This window comes from Triturus cristatus, chromosome 6 (genome assembly GCF_964204655.1).
Source record: "Triturus cristatus chromosome 6, aTriCri1.1, whole genome shotgun sequence".
Lineage (NCBI taxonomy): Eukaryota > Metazoa > Chordata > Amphibia > Caudata > Salamandridae > Triturus > Triturus cristatus.
Window position 1 is genome coordinate 954,637,650 of NC_140589.1, and position 12,079 is coordinate 954,649,728.

The following is a 12,079-nucleotide window of genomic DNA, read 5'->3' on the forward strand; positions in this document are numbered from 1 at the left end:
TGTATTGCCACCATAAAATGCTTCAGCTAATATTTTAGGGAGTTTTATGTTTTTTTATATTGTTGAATAGCTACTAATCTTATTTGGTAACCATAACCATCCTTAAGAAACATTGTATTCAGTGATTTCTTAGAGAATGTATTGTATGCTTGAACAAGTCCCCCTATTTTTGCCCGTACCCCTGCCTTCAGTGCCTGGTTGATGAAACCTGTGGCTGTACTGACTGTGCACTTGCAGCTGGTACAGCCCTTGGCAATGCTCTGCTCCTACGCTTCTTGCTCACAGGAGCTACTGGGCATGGCCTTTGGTTTGACTACATGAGCCCGCTGCCTCTGTTCCATACAGGGCATGGCTTTTGGGGTGACCAGTGACCTCTGAGCACATAAGGTAGTGTTTAACCATTCCCTTTGGTCAGTCCAATAGTCCAAAGAACCTGCTAAACATAGCTCTCCTATTTAACAGCTGCTAGGAGCAGTAGCACTATGTACCAATAACAGCTGTTTCTGGGGCATGGCATGTTCTATACCTTGCCATGCAAGCAGTGCATACTGATATCAGACCTGACAACTGACTTGGTGCCAGTGTGTGTCACATGATATCTGCTGTCTTCACATGGGCTCCCATTGAAGAGCTGATATCACACGATAGGCTTCAAGACAGCTAGAAGCCCCTACTCAATGTTGGTTTCCAGTTTGTGTGTGGAGGATCTGCACTTTAGAAATCCATGACAGATTTCACAACCTCCCTGGGGCATACTCAAGAGGCACACTCGGAGGATTTTGTGCACCAGCTTCATCAGTGTCCCTCCACGGCACCTCAGACTGTGATTGCCAGGCCCACCTTTCCGGCTGCCATGCCTCCTTCTCTCACTCATTGAAAAATGTTGTCTACTTGGCAATCCTGAGGTACCAGTGCAGAGTAAAGGTTGTATGTAGAATTAGGAGTAGCGCTGGAGTTTTAGGGTTAGGTGGGTGTGCAGAGGTACATTACTACAATTCCAACACAAGTTTATCAAATAGTGAACAAAATGCTAATTCTCCATGGACTTGAAGTTAGCAGACCCGTTCATGGCTAAATGAAGCTGTAGAGGTTTTTGTCACCGCAGTCACCGTGGTGGTGGTGGGGAGTGACCATACTATCCTCTACTTACAATAATTTGATTTTCATTTGATTTCTGATAAAGCACCACACTTGCCAAAAGTGTTTACTTGTTGTATTGTGTCCTAAATACGGTTAAGTAAGCTAAGATTTTCATTTTGTAGGCAGGGTGCTTTTGTGCAATGTAAAAATGTTGGCTGAACTGCATTTTACAGCTGCTGGTGTATGTGTTTTGGAGTCTAAAGTGCCTTTGACTTGCTCCATTTATTTTGCCAGGAAGTGGTTCAGTTGAAACCTCGTCTTGTCCCAGTGGAAGTGCTGCTTGTCTTTTGACACAAGATCATGCCTATGATATTGGCCAGCCTAAAGAAATCTTAAAATTGATTGACAAGGACAGGTAGGTGCATTTACATTTTTGTATATCTTTTGTGCTTGTCCATTGTTTATCTTTAATACTGCACATTTTTCAAATACTACCCATTTACAAAACTATTTGTATCTTTGAGCCACGTTTTAAGAATATGAAATGTGGAAGTGTGTAATATTCAAATTAATGTACTCAGAACCTTCACAATTCCTTTCAAAAACATGAACTCTAATTATAGTTCTTAACAATATTTTCCTAATTTTTGGAACTCTATATGTATTTGCAAGCACTTAACTTTATTTGATGGAAAAATATATATATTTTTATATCTACTTACACTTGGAAAAATCTCCTGTTGCTGTATACAATCTGCTTTATTTATTTTACTTTGGGGGAAAGGTCTTTTTTTTGTTGGAGACAGTTTTAACTACTGTGCTACACAGTCCTGAACAACAGTAAAGACAAGGACATTTTTACTCTGATATGGTCAATGCTGGACTGTTTACCTACCTAATTCACAAACTCTAAGTTAACGTCAATTATCCCTACAACATTTCTATTGTAAAGCTTCTTACATGCTCTTCAAATGCTGAAACACATGATTGAGTGAAACAGCATGGGGTGTATTAATGAGAAGAATTTAAGAAGGTTAGTAAGTTGGTTGTCTGTTATGGATAAAGTGTTCAATATTGAGTAGTACTTCAGGAGAACAGGATAGTCGGGGTCTTACGGAGGATTGCTATATTGAGTACCTAAACAGTTGAGGGGAGAAACACGTTCGATAAATCTGGAGGAAAAATACCTCTGGACTAATAATGGCTGAACTGAAATGCAATGTAAAAGTGCCACAGGCCCCGTTTGTGGAGGATTTCTAGGGTGGTATTATCTGGGTTTTTCAAAGTGATAGTTTGCTGTATTGTACTTTTGAGTAACCCCCTCCCGCAGTGTGGATTGATTAGGAGCTTTTGTGGGAAGTGTTGATGTATAGTAACCAGTGCAATAGAAAAGGCTGATGTGAAAGAGTCATTTAAAACCACCACAGGTCAATAGTATACATATCGAAGCGAATCAGGAAGGTATGTTCGAGGCATATGAGCTGCAGATCACACACTGAGGATAAGATCGCCATCTGGTGTTGGGCTCGGATGATTGCAGGTTGTTGTTGTCTTCGGAAGAAGCCTTTGGTCACGAGGTTGGTGACTCCTCCCCTGGACAACAGTGCGCATGGGCATCCACTCCATCGTCAGATTGTTTTTTTCCGCCATTGGGTTCGGATGAACTTTTTTCCGCTCCAGCAGAAAACTTCTAGCAATCAATTTAACTCCTTAATCTTCATTCCATCGACTTCGAAATCAACTCGGACCGGTTCCGGAAGCGGCTGATGGACAGGACACCCTTCAAAAAATGCCCCCAGTGTGGAGCGAAGTTCCCCCACAGTGACCACCACGAGGTTTGTAACCTCTGCCTGTCGCCGGAACACAACGAGTCCACCTGTCCAGCTTGTGCCGCTTTCCGTTCGAAGAAGACCCTCCGGGACCGAAGAGCTCGACGCCATATTATGGCCAAACCAGCTCCAGAACCGGAGGACATCTTTGCTCAAGATGTTCCCGAAGACGACACCGAAGATCTCGATCGTGTCCGAGGCCGACGATTCCGATGACCTCATCACTCCAGGGCAGCGTGTGAGTACCACCCCCCCTGCCCCTGCCCCATCCAAAAAGACAGTGGTCAAGACTCCGCCAGCTGGGCCCAGTCGCGACCGGAAATCCTCTTCAGAAGCCCCGCCCTCGGGCCCGGCTCCGAAGACATCTAAGCCTGTAGGTGGCTCGGGCTCGAGCAAACCTCATGTGATTGTGCCTTTAACACCCTCGGCACCGAAAAAACCACTGTCGGCACCGAAACAGGCTTCGAGACCGAAATCTCCTTCGGCACTAAAACGTTCCTCGGCACCGAAGTCTCCACCGGCGCCGAAACGTTCTTCGACATCGATGCCTAAAAGTCCCTCGGCACCGAAACATACATCGGCACCGAAAACTCCATCGGCTCCGAAAAATCCATCGGAACTGAAACATCCTTCGGCACCGAAAACATCATCGGCACCGAAAACTACGTCCACACCAAAAACAGCTCATAAAGACCCGAAGCGGGCGTCGCCGCCACCACCTTCGGAGCCAGATGAACTTTTTCGACCAGATCCTACTCAAAAGCGGATCTACATCAATCCTAACACTGGACATGTGACTGCCATCCCATATAAAAAACGGAAGCTGGACACTACACCTCCCCCAGCTCCCATACGGAAAAAGGACTGTGCCACTTCACCACTTCGTCCTTCTTCTCCTGTTTTACCTTCTAACCCGTCCCCCCCTCCTCCTCCTGTTTCTCCTTTACCTTTACCACCTCCCTATCATTCACCTCCTCCACAGGATGATAATGATGACTTAGGGGGAGGGGCGGACCCTGATTTATTTAATGATCCTGTTGATCCAACCGACCCGTTTACTTTTCCAGACACAGCACCGGTAGATGACTGGTCTTATCCAATGCCTGACATGCCTGACCCCACTACCTACCCCTCCAAGCCCTCCCCTCCTGATGACCACCTAGGGTTTGGCCAACTAATAAATAGGGCAGCAACGTTCCATGGTGTCACTATGTACACGGACCCCCTTGAGGAGGATTTTCTCCTCGATACCTTTGAGCAGTCACAAAAAACTGTTCATATACTTCCCATGATTAAAGGGGTTATAAAGCATGCCACTGACGTCTTTAAAGACCCTGTTCGAGCGAGGGTTCTCAACCCCCGCATCGAAAAAAAGTACCGACCAGCCCCGCAGGACCCTGCATACATTAAAGCCCAGCTCCCTTTAGACTCCTTGGTCGTATCAAATGCCAGGAAGCGCGTTAACTCACAGACAACTGGAGAAACGCCCCCCCCAGACAAGGAGTCTAAGCTTTTAGAGGCCTCAGGCAAACGAGTCGCCGCACAGGCGGCGAACCACTGGCGTATTGCCAATACCCAGGCCCTGTTAGCTCGGTATGACAGGGCACATTATGACCAACTTGAGGACCTTATGCAACATCTGCCTGAACCCTTTAAGTCCCAGGCCACTGACCTCATTCAAGAAGGCAAATTAATATCTAATGCCTCCATTAAATGCGCCTTAGATGCGGCAGACACTGCTTCTAGGGCGGTCAATACTAGCGTCTTACTCAGACGACATGCCTGGCTCCGTATTTCCGGTTTTAAACCGGAGGTTCAAACCGCAATTCTGGCTCAACCTTTCAACCAAGAGCAGTTATTTGGCCCTGCAGTGGATACTGCATTAGAAAAAATGAAGAAGGATAATGAAACTGCCAAGTCTATGGGAGCACTGCAGTCTCCTCAAAACCGGGGTTCCTTTCGTCGCTCCTTTTATAGAGGAGGCTCCAAAAACACATCAACTGAGACCACGTCCACCTTTAAAAATTCTGGACAAACATCCCCTAACAGAGGTTATTTCCGGGGAGGTTATAGGGGAAACAATAACAAAGGCCGAGGGCGGGGCAATAACAACAACACCCGCACCTCCCCAGCCACCAAACAGTGACTTGCCACCACTCCCCCCAGACCATTCCACTCCGGTCGGGGGGCGACTCCAACAATTCCTACCTGTCTGGACTTCCATCACCACAGACAGATGGGTAAGACAAATTATCCAGTCTGGCTACTGCCTCGAACTCATACAATCCCCCCCCAAACATACCACCCAAACAACGCCCAATGTCCTCACATCATCTCTCTCTCCTCAAACAAGAAGTTCAATCCCTGTTACAAAAACATGCGATAGAACCAGTCCCCCTTCAACATCAGGGAAAAGGGGTATATTCTCTATACTTCCTCATTCCCAAAAAGGACAAAACACTAAGGCCCATACTGGACCTCAGACTACTAAACCAGTATATACATTCGGATCATTTTCATATGACCACTCTCCAACAAGTCCTCCCACTCCTACAACAGGGAGACTTCCTTGCCACATTAGACCTCAAGGACGCATACTTTCACATCCCTATGCATCCCGCTCACAGAAAATATCTACGATTTGTGGTAGATGGGCAACACTATCAATTTACAGTTCTCCCATTCGGAGTAACAACAGCACCCAGAGTGTTCACCAAGTGCTTAGCAGTCGTGGCAGCGCACCTCAGAAGACAACAGATCCATGTCTTCCCCTATCTGGACGATTGGCTCATAAAAGCCAATACATACCAAAAATGCGTTCTCCACACTCATCGCACGATTCAAACTCTCCACGATTTGGGATTCACTATCAACTACCCCAAATCCCACCTACAACCTTCCCACTTACATCAGTATCTAGGAGCAACCATAGATACATCCAAGGCCATTGCTTATCCCAGCACTGCCAGGATAGCCAGTATACAAAATCTCATCTCTCAGTTTCAAACTCATCCATCTCTTCCAGCAAGATGGACCAGTCAACAAAAACTGCTCCACATCAACCACCTGGAACTCTTAGCAGTGTTCCTAGCGCTAAAATCCTTTCAAGTTCACCTAAAGAACAAAACTGTCCTCATACGCACAGACAACATGACGACAATGTATTATATACAGAAACAGGGAGGGACACACTCTCCCCAACTGGCACAGCAAATCTGGAGATGGGCAATTCCCCAAAACATCTATCTGTTAGCAGAACATCTCCCAGGGATCCACAATCAAGTGGCCGACCTCCTAAGTCGCCACACACAGCAGATCCACGAATGGGAACTACACCCCAAGGTTCTACTCCCCTTCTTCCAAAAGTGGGGACAACCAGACATAGACCTGTTCGCCACTCCCGAAAACACAAAATGCCCAACCTTCGCCGCCAGATTCCCACACCCACAGTCCAAGGGCAATGCCCTATGGATGAACTGGTCAGGCAGATTTGCGTACGCCTTTCCGCCTCTCCCACTAGTTCCATTTGTGGTACGCAAACTGAAACAACAGTCACTAACACTAATACTAGTGGCTCCCACTTGGGCACGTCAACCGTGGTTCACCACGCTTCTAGAACTATCCTTAGTTCCACATCAAAGACTACGCCTCTCCCCGGATCTATTAACCCAGAACCATGGAGAAATCAGACACCCAGATCCTCAAACACTGAACCTAGCGATCTGGCTCCTGAGGTCTTAGAGTTCGGTTACCTCAATCTCCCTCCAGACTGTATGAATATCATAAAGGAAGCCAGACGCCTTACTACTAGAGCGTGTTATGCCGCTAAATGGAAACGATTTGCCATCTACTGCGCTAATAATGACATACATCCATTGGACGCTTCCATCCAAAACATCATTTGCTATCTACTACACTTGAAAAGATGCAATCTAGCGTATTCCTCTATACGTTTACACCTAGCAGCCTTGGCAGCCTACTTGCAAAATAGGCAACACCTGTCCCTTTTTAAGGTACCAGCCATCAAAGCGTTTATGGAAGGTCTCAAAAGAATCCTTCCCCCAAGATTGCCACCTGCACCAGTGTGGAATCTCAATGTGGTTCTAACAAGACTCATGGGTCCCCCATTTGAACCTATGCACAAATGTGAATTACAATTCCTAACATGGAAGGTAGCTTTCCTTATCGCAATCACTTCCCTACGCAGAGTAAGTGAAATACAAGCCCTTACACTAGAGGAACCTTTCTTACAACTACACCGTAACAAAGTGGTTCTTAGGACAAACCCTAAATTTCTTCCAAAAGTGATTTCCCCTTTCCACCTTAACCAATCAGTAGAGCTACCGGTCTTTTTCCCAAACCCAGACTCCGTAGCTGAAAGGGCCCTACATACCTTAGATGTCAAAAGAGCCTTGCTTTATTACATCGACAGGACAAAACCCTTTCGAAAGACAAAACAACTCTTTGTTGCTTTCGCACCACCACATAAAGGCAACCCAATCTCCAAATCAGGTATAGCCCGGTGGATAGTTAAATGCATCCAAATATGCTACCTCAAGGCTAAACGTACACTTACAGTTCCCCCAAGGGCGCACTCCACCCGTAAAATAGGGGCTTCTATGGCCTTCTTAGGTAACATTCCCTTAGACATTTGCAAGGCAGCCACGTGGTCTACCACGCATACCTTCACTAAACACTATTGTGTTGATGTGCAGGCCAAACAACAGGCCTCCGTGGGCCAGGCTGTCCTAAAAACTTTATTTCAAGCTGCTGCAACGGATACAGGCGACCACCGCTAAGGGGAAGCACTGCTGTATAATCTATCCTCAGTGTGTGATCTGCAGCTCATATGCCTCGAACGGAATATGCTACTTACCAGTATGCATCTGTTCTTGGCATGTAGAGCTGCAGAGTCACACACGCCCGCCCGCCTCCCCGGGACCTGTATCTGTTCCAGCATCCGTCTTACTTAGACATTACACATGGACATCCTTTCTTTCATTTCTATACACTCCATCTTTTCCCATCATGGCGAAAAACAATCTGACGATGGAGTGGATGCCCATGCGCACTGTTGTCCAGGGGAGGAGTCACCAACCTCGTGACCAAAGGCTTCTTCCGAAGACAACAACAACCTGCAATCATCCGAGCCCAACACCAGATGGCGATCTTATCCTCAGTGTGTGACTCTGCAGCTCTACATGCCAAGAACAGATGCATACTGGTAAGTAGCATATTCCTTTGGAGTACGAAGATAACATTGAATAGGGCTATTTGGGTAGCATGTATGTATTGCATAGAAAAAAGTAGTGAAGAGGCTAGATTCAAAGGTCAGTATCTAGGAGCAATGCACTGTGTTGAGGAGCAGCAAAGGAGGCAGCCCTAAGTCTTGGTTTAGAAGGAAGTATCAAATAAGGGTTTTAGAGAGTATGTATTACAGTGGCTTACTTGAATGCAGTACTGGTAGTACTGTAAAAATGTATTGGTGACAATAATTAGGGGTGCTGGGGAGGTATTCAGGATAGGTACAGTGGGAGATATTTAAGTAGTGCATTGAATGCATGGGATTTTGAAAGTGATGCTGGGGAAGGCAGCTCTGCTCATTTTGGAACAACATTGGGAGGTGCCAAGGAGGGCTATTGGAAAGTTTGAAGATAGACAAAAGCATGAAGTGAAATTGATCAGTGGAAACAAAATATGTTCGGTACTACTCTGTAAGCGTTTCTAGGAGGGGTGGCTATTTCTGATGTATACTTCTAGCTGCAGGTTCCTCACCTTGTGAAAACTCAAAAGCAAAAACAACAGTCGATGGACAGAATGCAGAACAATGTCATACATTCACCCCAGTACAGAGATCTGGGCCTAAATCCATCGTTTGTTTGCTCACCATGCCATTCCAGTTTGAACTCAGCCATATGCAAATCAGTCTTGACCCTGTGCCTCATGGGAACAGTCCAGCCCGAACTGCCAAGCCAGGTCCTCCCTAGACTGGAACCAAGCATCCTAGGACCGGTTTCGGGGTTTCACCCCTCTTCAGCCAGGATAGCTTGATTCCAGTGGCATGGAGAGCACAGGACTCACATCTGAGCATACCCGTCCCACTCGGGGTGACAAATGCAAAAACAACAGTCGATGGACAGAATGCAGAACAATGTCATACAGTTCTGGCTGGACTGTTCCCATAAGGGAAAGGGTCAGACTAATTTGCATATGGCCATGTCTGAACTGGGGTGGCGGAGTGAGCTAAAGAATGATGATGGATTAAACCCAGATCTGTGACTGGGGGTGAGTGTCTGAAAAGTTTCAGCGCTCCGTCCATCATCTCCTTGTGTTTGCTTTCCTCACCTTGTGAACCTCCTAAGACTGGAAAGAGAAACCGTTGCAATAGCACCGACTCGCTCACAATTGGTGCCATCTGCCTCTATTTCGCATCTGTACATACTGACACTGACATGTAGGTGCCATTCTTGTACTTTGACATTAGTACCTCTTTTACCAGGCTTGACGAAGAAGTGAGGTCCACTCCTACCATTTTCAGTGTGTTACTAAAGCCATTTAAAATGTATTTTACATTTCTTGGCAGTATGAGCAATGTTGTCCCCAAGATGAGTGTCCAAACAGTGTCTCTTGTGTAAGTTAATGATTTGCTTGACGTCAGCCTATAGTGGCTCTGCTGCAAACATGACCTGAAACAAATGCTCTCTGATGGATCATAAAGCCATCCGTGTGTGGAAAACTAAACTCTGCATCACTGAGCACAATAAGTGGATCGATCCTGATCCCGTCAAGAGGCTAATCCTCGTCCAGATCACTAACGTCCAGTAAGTCAAAGGGGGAGTTAAGGAACAAGTTGAAAAAGAAGCATATGAAAAGTTGCCTAGGCTTTTTGACGTCCAGATGCTCCCTATATCAGGAGAAATCTCACTGTCAGCCTTCCAGAAACCTGGTGCCAGCTTCGTGTTTCCCTTTTGACCTGGTGCCAAATATGGTGACAACCTTTTCTAGGCCATTGACTACATAGCAAACTGATGCCTTCAGAGAGGCCTTTCTACTGATATTGAAATTTATTTTGGCTACCTCTTGCGCCCCTTCTGCCCTACAGATCTGACAACAGCCCTAGGTGACGTTCAGTTTGCCTGCCTCGTCCTGCAGGAATGTTGGTGTATATTCACTATCCTGACCCACCTCTTTGAAGGGGAACGTGCTTTGGTACCGATTTACATAGTGAGGAATTTACAGGTTGAGGTACTTATCAGAAGAATGTTCTGTTTGATAGCACTCTTTCTGTTGGATACTCTTACTAATTGCAGTTTTATCACTGCTATGAATTGGTCTCCCAAGAGTAATAAGGTTCCAAGTTGGTTTATGCACACGTACACTCCCTGTACAAACTCAGTCTTGTAAGCAATGCTGTATGTTTGAGGGCTTGGAAAAAATAGGAGACAGCTGATGTCCGCACGTAGGGTGGATCTAATACGTGGCTCCATGTCATGTCTAAAATGGGACCAAGTTGAGACAGAGGCTTATGGCATCACTTGCAGGCACACAGGAACTATTGTTGGTGTTTCCACATCCAATCAACCTCCTTGGGAGGTTCCTAGGGTGAGGGATCTGCAACCAGATAAAGTAGCTACCAGAAAGAGCATTATCGAAGGGACCTAATTTGTTTGACATATGGCTGTAACGTAGGAGGGGTCTTTGTTGACTGAATGAGGGCGAGGGAGCAGTTAAGTGGGTGCATGTAATAGATGAATGGTAGTTAATTCAATAAGTATTTTGAATTAAACTAATTGGAAATGCATCAGGATCTCATTTGTAAAAATTGTACAAAACTAAACTGATAGTCATTATATAAAAAGGTCTTAATTGTTATCCTTCAGGAGTGTCTTGTATTGGTTTTAGTTTATCTTCTGAAATTACACTGTGCTGATTTCTTTCAGGCTTGAGCTCAGTTATGGCAAGGATTACAGTGAACAGGAACGGCCGGCCTTTTGTAATGGCAATAACCCATCTGTTAAAATCACGTTCGTCTGTCCTTCTGGAAGAAAAGAGGTATTTCTTTTACTATTATCTTTAACATTCCTACTACAAATTACTCCTCAGTGTCACTACATCCCTTGGTGTTGGTCTTTGTGTTCCCATTGAGGGAATGTTATGTACTGTATGATTGAAACCTAAATTCACCTATGACAAGCACATGCCACATTCCAACACACTTTTTAAGAATGAATGCCGTTTTTGTTTTTTAAAAACATATTTTATTAAGCATTTATGTTACTCTTATTTCATTTCAACAGTGTTGAGCATACCTGCTGGCGCAAGTTCACGGTATTGCTCACATCAACTAACATCTCAGCTAGTTAGCAACTCTGCAACAATAGAATGATAACATCTAACTCCCTCTCCCTCCCCCTTGCAAGCTCTCCACAGCAACTCTGATGTGCGTGTATGTGATACGTAGGCCTGTGTGCATCCCCCATCAACCGTACAGTATGGAGGGATAGTAGTCCATGAGACAAAGCCTATTTCAATGGGTCAAGAACGAGTAGCAGCTACAAGGGTATTCTCATCCTCATGCTCTCGCCCATGGAGTAAGGATCTGCTCTAGTCATCCCCTCTTCTGCTTCCTGATTCTTCAAACCCATATTTATTAGCTCATGCAATATGGTCTCCCAAGCCCTGGCTACATCAATGTCTCAGCCCTCTCTTGGCTTCTCTCATTAAAATTCTTCCTTCAGACTCTGTCCATTTTAGTAATTCCGCCTTCCAAGTAGTTATTTTCAGGCCCCTCACTGGTTTCCAGTTCCTGGTTATCTCCCGTTTCGCTAGCACAAAAGCTAAATCCTGGAATTTGCTAGTGACTGTTTTTCGCTGTGTGGAGGAACCATCCTAGTAGGCAATAGGCTGGTGAGTAAGGGATCTCCTTGTCAATGACCTCTCCTACTATTCGCAGTACTCCTTCCCAGTATTCCCGTAGGAGTGAACATGTCCATAACATGTATAGAACATGCGTCAGCATTTCACCGCAGCGGGGACAAGCTGCTCCCTCTACCTGAAAGTATCTGCTTATGCTTTCTGGAGTCAAGTAAGCCCTGTGAAGGACATAGTAATTTATCAGCCTAAAACGCGCATTCCTGTATACCTTTTGGGTCCGGTCTAGTATATTGTCC

General features: G+C 45.5%; 1 protein-coding gene across 1 annotated transcript in view; it reads left to right on the forward strand.

The window, feature by feature from the left end:
• IGF2R (insulin like growth factor 2 receptor) overlaps positions 1-12,079 on the forward strand; it is a 1,674,612-nt gene that overhangs the window by 259,039 nt on the left and 1,403,494 nt on the right. The window contains exons 6-7 of the mRNA XM_085611652.1: positions 1,375-1,495; positions 10,850-10,961. Of these exons, the coding sequence (XP_085467778.1) occupies positions 1,375-1,495; positions 10,850-10,961 (233 nt within the window). The remainder of the gene's footprint in view (positions 1-1,374; positions 1,496-10,849; positions 10,962-12,079) is intronic.